Genomic DNA, 18,928 nt, shown 5'->3' with positions numbered 1-18,928 from the left:
AGCTCCCTCTGTTCCTGTTATGGGTACTGATTACTGTGGGTAAGAGAACCCAGCATCCTGACTTATAAGTTATCCATTAACTGGGGTCTGAATCCCTTTTAGAGCTAATATCTGAATTAGAGCTTGGGTCTTAGGTTTTTCTGTTAACCCTTTTTTCACCTCCTACATCATATATTTCCCCCTAATGACTTTCTGGGGCCTCTGTTACTTCATCTTTAGGATAGAACAATATTTGTACTATCCACTTCACAGGGTAATATGTTGGGTAAAGCACAACTTTGTTGTTATTTTTATCATTAGTTCACATATGTATAAAGTTGATTTTTTTTGAACCCAAGTCTTAAGAATTTACATTTATCCCTACTGAATTCTATCTTAGTAGATTCGGCTCACTTCTCTTACCCGGTTCTTTTTGGATCCTGGCTTTATCAGCTGGGAGTGGGGTTGGGTTTCAGGGTGGATTTGGGGAACAGAAAGTAATCCAGGCTGGTTGGACAGTAGAAAGCAAAAAGGTCAGTTGGAGTCAGACTGGAGAAGGCTTGGCTAAGGAAATCTGTACTTTATTCTACCCCTACTATGGAGCCACTAAAATTTATTTGAATAAGGGAACGACATGGTCAGATCTGTGCCTTTGGAAGATTATTTTAGCAGCATTCTATCACAGTAGTGGTTTGCTGAAAGAATGAAAGAACGAGGGGCAGCTAGGTGGCACAGTGGATAAAGCACTGGCCCTGGATTCAGGAGTACCTGAGTTCAAATCCGACCTCAGACACTTGACACTTACTAGCTGTGTGACCCTGGGCAAGTCACTTAACCCCCATTGCTCCGCAAAAAAAAAAAAAAAAAAAAAAAGAATGAATGAACGAATGAATGAATGATGTGCAGGTCTAATCCCTGAGCTTGAGTGAAAATGCTTAGGATAAGACCCAGAGAGGTAGATGGAAGTCTTCAGCTCCCTGTTGACTTTTCCGTTCCTTTCCACCCAGCAGGAAGCCCCTCTACTTTTTTACTTCTCAATCATCTTCGGGAGGGGTCTTCCAAAGGGGAGGAGTAAATGGAGCAAGCCCATACTAGCTGACCGCTTGCCGCCACTGCACATGCGCCAGTTTGGGATATTCCCAGGCCGAGGTCTACCGCGCCCCGCGCGCATGTCCGTCCATCCTCCCTTCCCCCTTCCCTGGGCTCCCACGATCTGCGCAGACGATCTGCGCAGCCTTAGGTGGGCTCGGAGGCCGTGCAGCGCAGGCGCTGTGCCCATTTCCGGGATCCCTGTCAGCCGCTCCCTCCCGGCCTCCGTCTTCCTCCAGCCTCCCGCCGGAGCTTATTCGCGTCGACTGACCAGAGTCCGCGAATCCTCCGCTCCGGGGCTCGTCCGCACCCTCCCCATCCCAGGTAAGAGATGTCGATCAGCTACCTCCTCATCTCCACCTCACCCTGTCTGCCGTCGTCCCGGGGTCACTCGGCCCTTTTCTAACCCTCGGTTCCCCGGGACCCGGCTTAGGCCGCGGGGGGGTGGACAGACCCCGGCCTCTGGCGGCTGAGGAGGCGGGGCACTGGGGTAGGTGGGCGGGCCGCCCTCTCGTTCCCGCCCCTCTCTCCCCGGACCCTCTCTGGCCTGGCCTGAAGCTTGGGGCGGTGAACCCCCACTCTTTTCCTTTTCACTCTGGAGATGTTCGCCCTTCTTGAGTTTCTGGAGCGGGAGCCCTAAAATACCCCACCCCCCCATACACTCTCCCACCGCATCTCCCATCCCTCTCCCGGCATCCTCTTTGTTCTTTAGCCTCCTGGCTCAGTTTGGTCCCTTTCTCCAAGCTCGGAGGGGAACACCCTCCAACACCCCCTCCCCCCTTGCTGTGGCTGGGACTGGGCGTAGGTTCCCTGTCCTCCTATACCTGCCTCGCCCGCTCCTGGGTTTCAGGCGTGTCCTCACTTCCTCCTGGTGTGGGAAGAAGTCCGAGGAGAGTGATCACAGAGACGAGATGCACTTCGAATCCCCGTTTGCTACCCTCACCCTCAGGGCAGCGACCATCCAGGTTCTTGGGCATTTTCATTGACCCCCTCAGAATTAAGGGGAAGGGCGATCGCTACCGTCTGTACTTGTTGTAGTCTGGATGGTTGGCTACGTCTTTGGTTCGTTTTCCTTCCTGGTCGGCAGGCAGTTTTACCTGTGGGGTGATAGAGGAAGAAAGAAAGGAGTTTAAAAATGGTTTCCCCGTTAAGATCCTGAATAGAAATTTCATTTAGTCTCTGTGACTGAGGTGGGCCAAAGGGATTGAAGTACCTGTACCTAAAATTGGTCAGGGAGAGCATTTAGACTAAGGATGAATCAGATAAAAGCCCACCAGATAGCAGAGATATTCTTCCCAAACTGGATTATTCCGGAACTGTAGAAGGAAAGGTTGGATCAAGGATAACGTTTTCAGATAGGAAACCAAATGAGGTTAAAAGGTCCTCTCCTGGGCATTCTATTAGGAGGTGATATATAGAGAGCTGTTGGTTTAAATATATGTTTCAAAATATCTTTTTTAGATCTATCGTATGAGTATATAATAAATTCTGCTACTAGACATTAAGTATCTACTCTATGTGAGGGGCTGGAGATACAAAGAAAGAGCTATATTCCAGGACCTTATATTCTAGTGGTGTGATACTTCAGGTACACAAATAAGTAAATTCAAGGGAAATTGAAGGCAAATAGCCCTTGTTGTTTGGGAAATCAGAGAAGACTTCACAGAGGAGGTGGTACCTAATTTGAGCCTTTGTGAAGCAAGGCAGAGATAATGAAGTAGAGATGAGGAGGAAGCCCATTCTAGGCCCGAGATTTAACAAATATTGTTTTATATCTCCATATTTGAATAGCACTGTTCTTAAAGCAAATTGTGTGTATGTATGTATGTATATACGTACATATATATATTATATATATATGAAAAAAATTTTATTTCAGCCTGTATTCTTTCACCAACTAAAGAAGCCTATCGAAGGATCATGGATTTAGAGTTGGAATGTTCATTGTAAGTTACCTAGTCCAGACTGCTCATTTTATAGATGAAGAAAACAGACCCAGAATGGTAAAGTTTATTGATAATGAGTTAAGTGACTTGCCCAGGGTCACACAGCTAGTAAGTAAGTGTCAAGTGTCTGAAACTAGATTGGAACTCAGGACCTCCTGAATCCAGGGCCGGTGCTTTATCCCTTGCACCACCTAGCTGCCCCCAAATTTATTGATAAATTTTTTAAGTATTTGATGCCTTGAGGGATTCTTCTTGAGAATATACTTAAAATACTTTGGTTCTATATTGGGATCAAGACTGTGTCTTCATCTTTGCATCCCACACATCAAGGTAAAGGAGTTGGTGTGGAAACATCACAATTCAACTATATATAAATTAGTTAGTAACTCTTAGAGAGTTGCCTGAAACTGAGGCAAGTTAGGTGACATGAAAGCTTGACATCCCTGAACTTCAAATCTAACATTTTTAAGATTGTTTCAAACTGCCTTATAGCAGGTGCTTAATTGGTGTGAGTTAAGTTTTTTGTTGAAATTTTTTATGATGCTGAGTTTATAGTAGATGTTGAGTTGAAGAAGCTCCTAGTTATTCTTACTGGTTTGCTTCTCCACTGCTGTTTTCTTAGAAAAATATAGAGAAGAAGTTTTCAAATCAAGCAAGGGTGACTGTAATTCAGAAATTATAGCTGTTAACATGGGAGTTGAGGACTTAACAAAGGCAGTGTACCAGTTAGGTACTCCCACAGAGATATTTTTTGCAAGGCAATGAGGGTTAAGTGACTTGCCTAGGGTCACACAGCTGGTAAGTGTCAAGTGTCTGAGGCCTGATTTGAACTCAGGTACTTCTGAATCCAGGGCCGGTGCTCTATCCACTGGGCCACCTAGCTGCCCCCTGAGATAGCCTATTAGAGGATAAAGTGCTAGGTTTGAAATCAGGAAGTCCTGGGTTCAAATCGCCATTCAGATAGTTACTAAGTGACTCTAAACAAGTCACTTAGCTTCTCAGCCTCATTTTCCTCATCTGCAAAACAGTTTGAACTCAGTGGCTTCTGAAGTTCCTTCCAACTCTTAAATCTATGATCTATGTGATGGGTGTGAACTAATAATAAAAACAATAGCTGTAAATGGTGTTTTCCAACACAATTATCTTGGGTGGTAGCTAGTAAAAATATTATTCCCCCTCCTAAAGCTGGGGTAACTGGGACCCAAAGAAGTTCTTAACACACTCAAAAGCTCTAGTTTGAACTCAGGTTTCTGACTTAAGGGTCCAGTGCTCTTTCCAGTGTACCATGCTGTGGCTCCAGTGATTGTCAAATATGGGAATTTTCTTGGTCTGCTGTCTTAAAATGAAGGACCTCAGGCATAAAGTGTGTCCAGATTTGGAACTTGGGTAATGTAGCTGAATTAGAAATCGGCTTTTAACATAATTATGCCACTGTTTGAATTTTGCTTCTTTGGAAGCTTAATCGAGACTGGTTACACAAATAAGCGAAAGGTTTTGTCTTTGCAACTGTTGTTGATGACCATGCTTGAAATAGAAACTTCTTGTTATTGGCATTCATATTAAAATATTAATTTTCGGTCTTATTTCTAATCCTTATGTCAACTCTTATTACTCCCATAGAACATAAACTGCTTGGATCCAGAAATTGTTCTGTTTTTGTCTTTGTATCCCAAGCTCCTAGAACATTGCCTTGTGCATACTAGGCATTGGATAAATGTTTGTTAAATTGAACTTCAGTTAACAAATAGTACTGAAATTGTTGCTCTCCACTAAGGAACAATGATGAACTAAATCCCTTTTAATTAAGGAACATGGTGACATAATGAATATGCTATTTGATTAAATCTGAGCAAATTAAGTAGCTCTGATGTTAAAGGAAAGGAAGATAGGATGGTGCCATGAACATCTGCAAATGGTTTTTGAAACACATGAATCAAGTGCAATGAATGAATTTTTTATACATCAGACCTTTTACTATCGATTACACATTTTTCCTTTTCTGTTACTGCAGTTTGCGTAGTGAGGTATGTACAACAAAATGTAAATTTCCTAACTATCTTCATTCCCAGAGCAAAATGTTGCATTTTGACATTTCATAGCTTATTTCTAGATGTTTGATATTTATTCTATTTATTGGCTGAATGTGCTTATTCCTTATTTGCCTGTGAATATATTTACAAGTATCAGAAGTATTACTCACCTTAAGCCAAGTTTGAATTCTGCTTTGACAGTTTATCTTACTATTAAAGGCAGCCAGGTTAGTGAGTTTCATCATCTACAAGTTCCACTATACCAGTGAAATCTCAAGTCCAGAAAGCTAAGCCCAATAGCTTTTAATTTCCCTTTATTTTCTTTTGACCCTTCCATTCATGCACCAGAATTTGCTTTTCAGCCTCCACTCTAGGTTAACTTGGTCCTACTTGGGTATGTCAGATTTTACAATTGCAATAAGTGTGACCATCTGAAATGATAAAATTTGTTATGGATTATATTTTCAATTCAATTCACCAAACATTTATAAGCACCTGTTAATAATGGAGAAAAACAAGTTTTTAAATTTCAGGCAAGAGTGACCATAATTTGAGGTCCAAGGAACCATGCTAGGTGCTGGGGACACTAAAGATAAGGAATCTAATAGCCCCTGACATCTGCTGGGGGAAAGGGTTGGGGTTGGGGGTGGTGTGGGAAACACCTAGTATAATCCAGTGTGTAGGGAGTGGTGAGGAAAATGAAGTACTGACTGAATGCTTTATAGATAGAAGACTTTGGGAAGGGGAAAGCTTTAGGTTTTTTTGTTTTCATTTTTTGTGGGGTAATGAGGGTTAAGTGACTTGCCCAAGGTCACACAGCTAGTAAGTGTCAAGTGTCTGAGGCCAGGTTTGAACTCAGGTCCTCCTGAATCCAGGGACAGTGCTTTATTCACTGTGCCACCTAGCTGCCCCCAGGTTGGTTTTTAACCCAAAGATCCCCTGACTCATGTACTAGTTGAGTATTAAGATAATAAGCATTTAGAGCCAAAATTTAAAGGTCACTAAGTCTGATCCCCTCATTTTACAGATAATGAAACTGAGTCTCTAAAGGAGTTACCAGAGGTCCACTAGTAAATAGAAGAACTGAGATTCAAATCCTGGGACCCCAAATTCAGTATGCCAAACTGATAAGCGTGTTAGAATTTTACAGAACATTAGAGATTGTCTGTCCTAAGCATCCATTTTATAAATGAGGGAACTGTTCATAAGTTTTAGTCATATCTTAAGGGCAGTGGAATTCTAGAATAGGAGGTCTTTTTAAAAGTTTTTTTTTCTAATTACATGTAAAGATATTATTCAGCATTCATTTTTGTAAGATTTTGAGTTCCAAATTTTTCTCCCACCCTCCCTTCCCCTCCCCCTTCCTGAAGCCAGCAAGCAGTCTGATATAGGTTATACTTTACAATCATGTTAAACATATTTCCACATTAGTCATGTTGTAAGAGAAGAATCCTAACAAAAGGGGGAAAAAAACGCAAGAAAAGATAAAAAACAACAAAAAAAAATGAAAATAGTGTGCTTCAATCTGCATTCAGACTCCATAGTTCTTTTTCTGAATGTGGAGAGCATTTTCCATCATGAGTCTTTTGGCATTTTCTTGAATCATTGCATTGCAAAGCAGCTATAAATATTTTTGTACATGTGGGTCCTTTTCCACCTAGTAGTGGTATTGCTGGGTCAAAGGGTATACACAATTTTATAGCCTTTTGGGCATGGTTCCAAATTGCTCTCCAGAATGGTTGGGTCAGTTCACAGCTCCATCAACAGTGCATGTTTTCCAGTTTTCCCACATCTTCTTCAACATTTATCATTTTCCTTTTTTGTCATATTAGCCAGCTGGATAGGTCTGAGGTGTATCTCAGAGTATTTTTAATTTACATTTCTCTAATCAGTAGTGATTGAGAACATTTTTTCATATGGCTATAGCTAGCTTTAATTTCTTCATCTGAAAAGTGCCTGTTCATATCCTTTGACCATTTCTTAGTTGGGGGAATAAGAGGTCTTAAGAACAAATTTAGAGCCCTAAAAGATGTCACTCTGAAGCCTGAATAGTAACATAAATTTAGAGCTGAAAGGGACTTTAGAAGTCATCAGGTTCAGTTATCTCAGTTTACAGATGAATAAAGTGAGGCACAGAGCAATTAAATAACTTGTTCAGGTTCACACACCTTGTAATAAGTTCTGAAACAGGATCAGTACCCATATTCTTGATTCCTGGTCCTATATGATATCTACTACACCACCCAATTTAATTATCAGTGTCAGAATTTTCATATACAGAACTCATAAATGGTTTCCATAAAGATAATGTAGTCTGTAAACATGGAAATATTACAATGCTATTATTTCCATCATGCCTATATGAGATTGACTCCTGTGTACATGTCTGTTGGTCATTGTCGTTATACAAGGGATAGTTTAATCCACTTGTTATTTACTTCTCCATTAACCTCTGTGTTGTTACATTTATGTTATTTTGTTATATGTAAGTTTAATTGGTCAAAGTTTGTGTCTTAATCCATTGACTATGTAATATTTTACAAAGCGAGTATAAATGGATTTTTTAAGTGGCACATAACTATTACAAATACTAATTTAAAAATACGTTCGAGCATCTTAGGCTTCTGTGATTTTTGTTATTTTTGCTTCATTCCCAAGCGTTTTAAGCCACCTGGCAGTTTGGTTATTGCCTATTTATATATTATTTTGTGGTGGGTTTTTTTTTTTAATTTTTAATTCCTCAATAAAAATGACTCATTTCAGGGCAGCTAGGTGGTGCGGTGGATGGAGCACCAGCCCTGCAGTCAGGAGGGCCTGACTTCAAATCCAACCTCAGACACTTCACACTTACTAACTGTATGACCCTGGGCAAGTCAACCCCAATTGCCTCACCCCCCCCCCCAAAAAAAAGACTCATTTCTTTCTATAAATATTACCCAGTCCTGGAATGATCTATGTAATATAATATAACAGAACATTAATAGTCATCCTGAAATGAATAGGGAGTTCTGTTCTTGGAATAAAGAGATTTTAATTTTTGAACTGAAGTGAATTTAATGAATGGGATCTGGCCTTGGTAAAGCTTTACTTTATGACTTTTAAAGTGCTTTCTCTTATTTATTTCAGCTTTTTCCCTTTTGAAAACACTAAGAATAATGTCCTTACATCAGTTTTTACTAGAGCCAATCACCTGCCATGCTTGGAACAGAGACCGTACTCGTAAGTATGTTATTCCTTTTTCTTTGCTTTGATACCTTCTCTATCTACAGTGTAGAATTTATTAGACATTGATGGGATTCTATGATAGGTTTCTAAAAGACACATACAAGTTATAGAACTTCAATACAAGAGGTACCTTAGAGATCATAAATCCTAACCCTTTCTTTCTTTTTTTTTTAATTCCTAGAAACTTAATACATAACCTTGGGCAAGTCACTCCAGGCCTTGGTTTCCTTCTTTATAAAATGAGGGAATTGGCTTGGATGATCTCTAAGGTCCTTTCTAGCTCTTAAAACTCTGCAAGCTAAGTAAGGACTGAAACCTAGGTCTCTTTTCCCCAAATCTGCTGCTTTTTATACTGTACCCCTCTGCTCTATTGACTTCAGATGATCTATGGAGAGTTCTTTATTACCTGAAAAACTAGCTGTTCCACTTAGCCTCGAGCTTCCAAACAGCAATCTGGAGGCTGTTGAGACATATAGTTTAATTTTTAGGCCCTCACTTACTACCATATTGCCCTTTATTTTATATTCAATTGATTACAAGCTTGGTTATCTTTATTTCTCTTGATTAAACCCTTGTCCCTCCCTTCCTTTAAGCCCAAGAGCTAGCTAGAAGTGAGCCCCTTATTTCAGTTATTTTCAGTATAGACTCTTCAAGAACATGTTAGGATTAGATATTTAGGACCTTCTCTAATTTGGGGGAGGAGGGCGGGGCAATGAGGGTTAAGTGACTTGCCCAGGGTCACACAGCTAGTAAGTGTCGAGTGTTTGAGGTCAGATTTGAACTCAGGTCCTCCTGAATCCAGGGCTGGTGCTTTATCCACTGCTCCACCTAGCTGCCCCCTCTATTTTCTTATTGTTTCACAGAGACTTAATGTTGTCAATTCTTTTATCCTTATTTTCTTATCTAAAAATAATTACATCCATTTTTCAAAAGTATTTAAGTATTTTGAGTTCTCTACTTAGAGAATAAAGGTGCAGCATCTTGTTCCCCTTATTTCAAATAAGTCAATAAAAGTTACTGAATTTAATTGTTGCCATTTGAGAATTTTAGCTTTATAAAATTTGTGAGGCTTATATGTAGGAAAAAAAGCCAAGTATCTCGGTATAGAGAATCATTAGATGGTTGACCTAAGGCTTTGGGTGTAGGTCTTAATGACATCTTAGTTGTGCGAAAAGGACCTTTTATGTTATCCAATATATATAATTAGAAGGAACAGTTATAATTATCACTAAAACTTAAACATACAAAAGTCTTAAAATCTGTATTGAAATTTTAAAACATACTATTAAGAACCATTATTGAGAAGTACTTTTAACCAAATAAAAGTTCAGTCCAAGTTTAACTTTTTAAAAAAAAAACAGTATAAATTAATAGTATTTTAATAGATTTTTATCTAGTTCAAGGGTTTTCCATCTTGAAATTAAAACTTTAAGTTTTGGGGGCAGCGAGGTAGCATAGTGATAAAGCACCAGCCTTGAATTCAGGAGGACCAGAGTTCAAATCTGGCCTCAGACACTTGACACCTACTAGCTGTGTGACCCTAGGCAAGTCACTTAACTTTCATTGCCCCGCAAAAAAACCCAAAAAAACCTTAAGTTTAAGATCCATATGGGCTTTGCTTATAAAACATCAACTTTGTTATTAGCAGGATGAAATTATGTTAATTAAAATTTCTATTCTTCTCTTCAGTCCACTTCCTTAAAATTAGAAAAACAAACCCTGTAAACAGAATTTGATATTTTATCTTCAATAAGAAAAAACAAACTTTACCTCCACTTTTTTCCCTCTTTTTCAAGACCAATCTTTTTGTTTTGTCTTTGTTTTTTTTTGGGGGGGGGTGACCCTGGGGTCACCCAGCTAGTAAGTATCAAGTGTCTGAGGCTGGGTTTGAACTCAGGTCCTCCTGAATCCAGGACTGGTGCTTTATCCACTCTGCCACCTAGCTGCCCCCCACTCCACTTTTTAAAAAATGGTTAACTTATATAGCAGTTTAAAATTTGCAAGGTGGGGCGGCTAGGTGGTGCAGTGGATAAAGCACCGTCCCTGGATTCAGGAGGACCTGAGTTCAAATCCGGCCTCAGACACTTGACACTTACTAGCTGTGTGACCCTGGGCAAGTCACTGTGAGATTAAAATTGGATATTAGATCATAAATCTCCCCTACTTAACTTTTCCCTTAATTTATCTCCCAGACTAGTAAATGGAAGAAGCTTCTGGTTTTCTAGATAGAGCCTTTATTGTATATAGTCACAAGGTGATGTTGATTAGAAGGATAGGAAAATAGAAATACAATACAAATCGTCTTAAGTCTAGGCTTAGTCTATATTCCTTATAAAAACTCACCAAACCGAAAAGGCCACCTTTGGAGAGAGGGAGACCGTCTGTGCCGCGCCGTCAGGAGTCCCGCCAAGCAGGCAAAAAGGCTTACTCCCGTTCTCTCCACCCTGGAAGTCAAGAGCCCGGCAGGCAGTCTGACATGCGCAGCAGGCGGACTGTTCATCTCCTCCCCAAAAGGGTGGTCCTTGAAAAACTGGCGTCTTTCAGTTATCCTAACCGACTGTTAAAAAACTTTCATATTTTACCACATTTCCCCCCTTTGCTTCCTCAAGAAACGGAATGTTTCCTTGATGGAACAGTAAAAAGAATATAATAACTTTTGCTGACTAATAATATGCGAACAACAATACAGAAAAGGAAGAGAGGAAAGTTTTGTCCAGAGGGGCGATTTTTTTTTTTTTCCTCATGAACCGACGCTTTGACATTAGTTTTGCAAAGGGAGAGCCTCTGCAGAGAGTACATGTTACAGATAGTATATATTATAACAGAAAGGAGATAGTAAAAGCTAATAAAGCAAAACAGTTCATATAAAGTCTCTGAGTTCTCTTGTCTTCTTGAAGTGGTAAGATGTCATCAGGAGGAAACTGGATTCTGGTCTGGAAAACTGGATTCTGGACTCTGGTCTGGATTCTGGACTCTGGACTCTGGACTCTGGACTCTGGACTCTGGTCTGGAAAGCTGGATTATCTTCTTTAACTGTTTGAATTGCTGTATTTTTAAAACCTTAGCATAGCATTGTCAATGATCAAATTAATAAATTCCATTACATTCCCTCCTTTATATGGTTAGACTTGTAATAGAGGGTTGAGGTAGTTATGCAATGTGTAACACTTTTTACCACCATGTGTCTGGATCAAAGCCAAATTTAGTATGTGTTCATGACACCTGAAAATGTTATGGAAAGGTTATCATACCATATCTCATGGTTCTGAGACAGCCAGTGATTGTGCTAGGCCACAGGTGAATTCAACTGAGTGAGATAAAAAGATAAATAAGTTCAGTTAAATTAGGTTAAATTAGGAGGGAGAGAGGATGAATACTGGACTGTGCCTAGTAATTGTGCTCTACATAGTCAGTCAGACTGTTCATCTCCTCCCCAAAAGGGTGGTCCTTGAAAAACTGGCGTCTTTCAGTTATCCTAACCGACTGTTAAAAAACTTTCATATTTTACCACATCACTTAACCCCCATTGCCCCGCAAAAAAAAAAAAAATTGCAAGGCACTTTACATACATCATCTCATTTGATCAGTTGTCAGAATACTGTTATTCTGTGATGTTAACAATATATTAAATTCTTTCTACCAGAGATTGCCCTTAGCCCTAATAATCATGAAGTCCACATTTACAAGAAGAATGGGAACCAATGGGTGAAAGCCCATGAACTAAAGGAACACAATGGACACATCACAGGTAAGAAAGTCCTATAGTGAGCTTAGTGTACCACATTTCCCTTGTTTCAAGAAAAGGCCTGAGGTGAATCTGCCATATTGCCACATTTAATGTTTAGAGTTTTATACCACTTAACAGCTTGTCTTGATAAGTGAGAAATTATTGTGCTACTGATTTCAGTTTGTCAAGCATTATTGAATCCCTCTTAGATGTCTAGCAGTGTTGGTGTTAAGGGGAGTATTATAGAAATAGAGGATTTTATTTTTTAAGACCTTAGTAATTAATTAGTTAGACATCAATGAAACAACTTGAGAAAAACCTATACATGAAAATGTGGTCAAAAACCATTCGTAAGTGTTGGACGAACATAGTGTTATCTAAAAGCCTCTTCTGTATTTCCTCTTAAAAATTAAATTTCTATTAGGATTTATAACTCTAGATTTAGATCCTAAGGGAACATGGAAATTGAAAGAATTAGACATCCCCTTCTACAGTAGATCTTTAGGGGCAGCTAGGTGAAACACTAGAAATACTAGAGAATAGTGTTAGAGGCAGGATTTGAACTCTGGCCTCATAGGTCTGAAATTAAGACTCCTTTCAGTGCATCATGGCCTCCTACAATTTACAATTTACCTAAGCTTCTACAAGTAAGGTGATTTGTCCATGGTCACATAGGGAGCAAATAGCCCTTTGTTTTTAGGATTTAAAAAAAATCATTTGAAGGCAGTACAATTTTCTAGGTCTTTTTACTATAACAAATATAAGTAGTCCCTGCTTTTAGATGCTATTTTGGAAACATCTTAAAGTGGATAACTTGAAGGTGAAATCCTGATGGCATGTGCTGTCACATTGTTCTCTTCAGCTATTGACAGAAGCTTTTAGATGAGAAGGTAAAGGTAAAAAGCATAAGCTTTTTTTTGTTGGTTTGTTTTTCCTTAATAGTATTTTATTTTTTTCCAGTTACATGTAAAGATATTTTCAACACTCATTTTTATAAGATTTTGAGTTTCAAATTTTTTTTCCTCCTTTGCCTCCCCCCTCCCCAAGACAGCAAGCAATCTGACATAGGTTATATATGTACAATCACATTAAACTTGTTTCCACATTAGTCATGTTGTGAAAGAAGAATCAGAACAAAAGGGGAAAACCTCAAGAAAGAAAATGTTCAAACAGTACGGTTCAATCTGCATTCAGATTCCACAGTTCTTTTTTTGGATGTGGAGAACATTTCCCATCATGAGTCCTTTGGAAATATCTTGAAACATTGTATTGCTGACAAAAGCTAAGTCTATCACAGTTGATCATCATCACACAATGTCGTCGTTACTGTGTAAGACTGTGTCTCTAGCTGGAAGTACAGGAGCTCCTCCTAGACCCATTCCTACTACTGGGAGTGTTAGGAGCTTTTACAAAACCATTCCATTTCTGACTTGGACTTGTTTACCCCTACTTAGGAAACCTGGTAGCCCTCTGATCACAGGCACTTATCACTTTAGTGTTTTATCTTAATACAAACACCTGATCTCTTCAGCTGAGAACTCATGAGCTCAAGAGTTGCTCCAGCCTCCGCCTATCTGGTAGCTGGGATTATAGGCACTTACCTACACATAGATCTCTACTTTGCATTGTTGAATATAGCTTCAACTTTTACTAAAACAAGTCAGAAGAGTAAAATTCAACCTTTTTCTAAAATGAGTGTGGTTATTTTGCTCTGGACTCAACTTTTGATATCCATTTGAAAGAACTATTTTATTCAAAATATCCTTGAACTCCTTTAGAGTTTATCTACGTAGAACTACTTGTTTGTAGTGATTTAGTCTTAACCATGTAGAATTTACTCTATGTATTTTTGCCTATAGTGTGGTTAACTACATTCTGGTGTTCTCTCCTCCATCCCCATTCCCCTTAACATTTTAATTCAAATGAGTAGTAAAGACTACTCTTGATTGGCTTTGTTACGATCATTTGAAATTTTATCTATTATTCCCTGACAATAATGATAAGCTTCCATTGCTTTATAATTGATTCTTAAATAACATGGGCTTTCCAGAGCAAAGAAAAATTTTCTATAGCATTCTAAAAGCCTCATAGGTTTTTCTATACTTATCAGGGTTAGTAATGCATCCATCCAGTGGCAGAAAACATTAAGAGACTAAATAATCATAGCACTAGCTATGTAACCAAAGGTTATAATTGTTTAAAACTAATTTTGCTTTCCCTCTATCTGACTTCTTAGGTAGGTCTGGCCTATTGCATTTTCAGTCCTTTAGTCATTGGAGTCATCCTTAACTTTCCTGACTAGCTTCACTTGTGACCTGGGAAGTCAGTCAAGTAAACAAGCATTTATTAAGCACCTACTATGTGCCAGATACATAGGTGGTAATGATACAAACAAACCAAAAAAAAAACCCATTCCCTGTTTTCAGAGTACTCATAGTCTAATGGGGGGGAGACAGTATGCAAAACAACTACGTACAAACCCGTTGTGTACAGAATAAACTGGAGATAATTAGCAAAGTAAAGTCATTAGCATTGCAGGGGATCTGGAAAGGCTTCTTGTAGAGAGTGGAAATAGGAACACTAACTGCATTTCACAGTGGATTTTTAACATTGGAAAGTCTTTTTAAGTTAAATAGGCCGAAGATGAAAGACAAAAGAAATAGCCAAAAAGTGCGAACCATCCAGACTATCCTTTTCCTCCCTCTCTCCCCTCTACTTACACTCTATTTTGGGGTCCTTTGTGCTTTTGGCCAGTTTTCTGTCAGAAGTCTCAGGCAACATTTTTTCAGTTCTGAAGAAAATGTTATTCAAAGACTAAATATAACTATGGCAAGAGACCAAGGATCAGTCATTTTCTCAGATACTGATTAAAGAGATGAAATATTTCTGTCGTGGCTTTTTTTAAACTAAAAGAATGTTCATTAACACAGAGAAAGGAAGATGCCATGGCAGACTTTATCAAAAGAGATGTCATGGGGCAGCTAGGTGGCGCAGTGAATAAGCACGGGCCCTGGACTGAGTTCAAATCCGGCCTCAGACACTTAACACTTACTAGCTGTGTGACCCCGGGCAAGTCACTTTACCCCAATTGCCTCACCAAAAAAAAAAAAAAAGAGATGTCACCATTTTTTTCTTGTGTTAGTTTAATCTTTTGTGTTAATGTTTGATCTTTAAAAAACAAACATACATAACTTATTGACCTAGAAGTAATGAAAAAGTGAGGAAAAATGCAAGGCCATATTAGGAAGAAATGACAATTTGCCCGCTGTTGAGAATTTCTTTTCTTCATCTCTACTAAGTAAATATTTAGAAAGGTAATGCTGTTATACAGTTTTGAGCGTGACAATGTGGTTTGATAATTGCACCATTGGCTGTCACAGTAGAGGTAGGGCTAGATGGTCAAGTGGTTAGCCTTAGAATAATTAAAAGCCAGGAAGAGATATTTCCAGGGAGGAAAGCATTTGTAGCATTTTTCTTAAAATATAAGGTCCTAGAGAGCAGGAATCTGCTGGAGTGGGGGAACATGCTGGGCTGGTGACAGGAACGCCTTGTACTTTGCATCCTTAGACGTTTTATTAAAAATTATTGAGTTGTAATTGTAGTCATTGGATATGTGAGAGAAGAAAGAGGATCAGTTCTTTCATTTCATCCAGTTCTTCATTAGGCTTACTCAGATATTGAGTACTCATAATATTCCAGTTACTGTGCTAGGCACTGGTAGATAAAATGAGGTATAATAAAAATAACTTAGAGTTTACACAAGTTTCCAATCTATTATATTGTCTCATTATAACCCTCTGAAATAAGCAGGCTTTCCCCCACCCTTTTTTTTAAAGGATAAGGAAAAAGACTTAGAAAAGGTTAATTGACTTCTCCAAAGTCACAAAGCTAGACAGTTGGAGAATCGGGACTAATCCAGGCCGTCTGTAGCTGGAGTGAGGTTTCATACAGCTTTATAATTGGAAATCTGTCCCGTGTGGTTAAGTTGTAAATGCTTAAAATGATGACTGGAAATGAGAATGTGGGCCTTGAAGACTGTATTTTATTCTTTCATCTGAAACATACACATAACTTAAAAATATGTATTTCCTGCTTTTCCCACTTAGTTTTCATCATAGGACATAGATTTAGAGCTAAGAGACCATGAAGTCTAACTCCCTCATTTTGTAGATGAAGAAACTGAGGCTTGAAGAGGTCAGTAGCCTGAGACCACACTTTAGTAAATATTAAAGATGGGATTTGAACCCCTGGTATTCTGACTCCAAAGCAAGTGAGTGTGCTTTCCACTGAACCAACCAGGGATATGTGATTTGTTTATCATTGAGGCTTTTGTTTGTTCTTTCAACTTCTGATAATGGAATGATGGAACCCCTAATTGCTATTTTTTTTTCTTTTTTGCATTATTATTAATCTTTTGGTAATGATTTTTTGGTTGAATTTTTATGCATACAAATGGAATTTGTTGTTTATATTTTTGTTCCTTTATTCTTTCACCATTATGTAATGCCCTTATTTGTCTTTTTTTTCCATTTTTTTCTAATTTGAAGTTTGCTTTACCAGATAGCATTACTGCCATTTCTGCCTTTTTTTTTTAACTTGGAGTTTCATGGTATATTTTAGACAGACCTTTTAATTTTAATCTAACTATATCTTTTTTTAGCTTACACTCAACTTTTTTGGGGGTGGGGGGGCGGGGCAGTGAGGGTTAAGTGACTTGCCCAGGGTCACATAGCTAGTTACCTGTCAGGTGTCTGAGGCTGGATTTGAACTCAGGTCCTCCTGAATCCAGGATTGCTGCTTTGTCCACTGTGCCACTTAGCTGCCCCTATATTCAGCTTTTGAGAGGCAACAAAACCTAATGGATAGAGTGCTGGATTTGGATTCAGCAAAACCAGGGCTCAAATCCCACCGGCCGTGGCACCCTGGATAGGTCACTTAACATTTCTGAGTTTCTGGCAGTCTTTAAGACTGGGTTGCAGTCTATGATAAAGACTGTTCCTACATAAAAATATCCTTGACATGACATGCTTCCTATAGATAGCATATTGATGACTTTTTTTAAAGACATTGATCTGAAGTTTTCAATTGCAGGTATTGACTGGGCTCCCAAGAGCGATCGAATTGTAACTTGTGGTGCAGATCGTAATGCATATGTCTGGAGTCAGAAAGATGGCATTTGGAAACCAACCCTGGTGATCCTGAGGATTAATCGTGCAGCTACCTTTGTGAAATGGTCTCCCTTGGAGAATAAATTTGCTGTAGGTAGCGGAGCTCGACTGATTTCCGTGTGCTACTTTGAGTCTGAAAATGACTGGTGAGTAATATTTAAAAATAATAAATGAGAACAAATTTGTAAAATTGTACATTCTGACCTATTTTGGTATTCTATATGATATCCTGAAGCTCACATGGAATGGTATTTAGAATTGGTTTATGGAAAAAACTGAGTGTTACCTGGAGAATATTTTTCCCTTGAAATTTTTTATAAGCTTTGTTACGATATTTTTCTTTGTGAGTATATATATGGATGATATACCTCTTTCTCAGCACAACCATCTGTTGGTGTATTTTGGTCTACAAACTTATTTCCATTCTCTAAAATTAGACCTCTGTTGTCTCTAATCATTCTTTTCAAATTACAATTGTATAACCCTGATACTATTTTCTTATTCTGTTATATAAATTACAGATTTAATTATACTCAGGGACCAACAGAAATGTTAGAATATTTTCCCTTTTCCTTCCACATCTATCCTTTTTGACTTCTAGGGTTGTTTCTGAATTGTTTTCCTAACCCATTCTATGTTAATATATTAATTTATTTGTCATATTAGTATGTAAACCATCTCAATGAAAATTCATTAGAATCTTAGAAGCATAATTGTGAATGTTGTGCTTTATAAATCGTTTGAAACTGAGTCAGTCAAAATAGAGAAATCTATTGTATGTCTAAAGAACTTATTTTAACCATTCCCTCCTGTTTGCTGTGATAAGAAACCATTCTGGTCCATCTGACACACATTCAGATATGGTGGTAAATATCTTCCAACTTGGAAATGGTTTGTGGTAACCTGCAGTGTTTGTGTTTCAGCCAGAATTAGCAGTGTACTTTTTACAGCCTTTCCATTTCTGTTGTGTTTAGACATAGCAAAGGAAGGGAATTATCTTTTTGCTTTTTTATAATACGATAAAACTTTTAAAATTTGCACTTATTAGAAAGAAACCAGTCTGAGTTAGAAAATATATACCTTTTAAAAAGATTTAGTTTTCTTTCAAGTACAATGAACAAAATGCTGCCTCTGAGAAAATTTGCTTTAATGAATAGATAAGAATTACTTGTAATTAGCCATCAGTTGTTTCTGTGTAAATTGAGAACTTTTAAAGGTCTTAAAATTTTTAAATTAGGTAGCTTAAAGATAGATCCCTTATACAATCTTATTTTCACTATGAATATGCATAGTAAGCCTTTTCTTTGCATACCTTGGGGGAGAAACTTCACAACTCTGGTCTGAATTTTCACAAATTCCAAGTTAGTATGTTTTGAATAAATGAGGTTTGTTTTTTTTTTACTGGATAACAGTGAAGGAAATCATTTTAATGTGCTCTATTTTTTAATATTCTCTGCATTCAGAAGCTTTTTCTCAATTGTAAAATAATATCTCATAGGATCATAAAATGATAGAGCTGAAGGGAATTTAGAGATCATTTTGTCCAAGTGAAGAAATGATGGTCAGAAGAGGTGATATTGATTTGCCTGGGTCACATGAGTTAGTGGCAGAACTGAAGACAAAGATCTTGGTTTTGACTTCTAGTCTATTGGTTTTTATCTTATAATAGCCTGCTAATTTATTTGATGATGCATCATTATGTTTTTGTTTTGGTTTGGTTTTTTGTTTTTTTAGTGAGGCAATTGGGGTTAAGTGACTTGCCCA

The 18,928-nt window shown here is 38.2% G+C and overlaps 1 protein-coding gene across 1 annotated transcript in view; it reads left to right on the top strand.

Annotated features, from left to right (window-relative positions):
* The first annotated feature begins 1,235 nt into the window (after positions 1–1,235).
* The window catches only part of ARPC1A (actin related protein 2/3 complex subunit 1A), a 32,765-nt gene continuing 15,072 nt past the window's right edge, over positions 1,236–18,928 (top strand). Inside the window, exons 1-4 of the mRNA XM_043979022.1 lie at positions 1,236–1,392; positions 8,171–8,263; positions 11,913–12,017; positions 17,088–17,310. Of these exons, the coding sequence (XP_043834957.1) occupies positions 8,200–8,263; positions 11,913–12,017; positions 17,088–17,310 (392 nt within the window). The 5' untranslated portion in view covers positions 1,236–1,392; positions 8,171–8,199. The remainder of the gene's footprint in view (positions 1,393–8,170; positions 8,264–11,912; positions 12,018–17,087; positions 17,311–18,928) is intronic.

The sequence above is a fragment of the Dromiciops gliroides genome, chromosome 1 (genome assembly GCF_019393635.1).
Source record: "Dromiciops gliroides isolate mDroGli1 chromosome 1, mDroGli1.pri, whole genome shotgun sequence".
Classification (NCBI taxonomy): domain Eukaryota; kingdom Metazoa; phylum Chordata; class Mammalia; order Microbiotheria; family Microbiotheriidae; genus Dromiciops; species Dromiciops gliroides.
The sequence above is the reverse complement of the archived record's forward strand: the minus strand, read 5'-3'. Positions and strand labels throughout refer to the sequence as shown.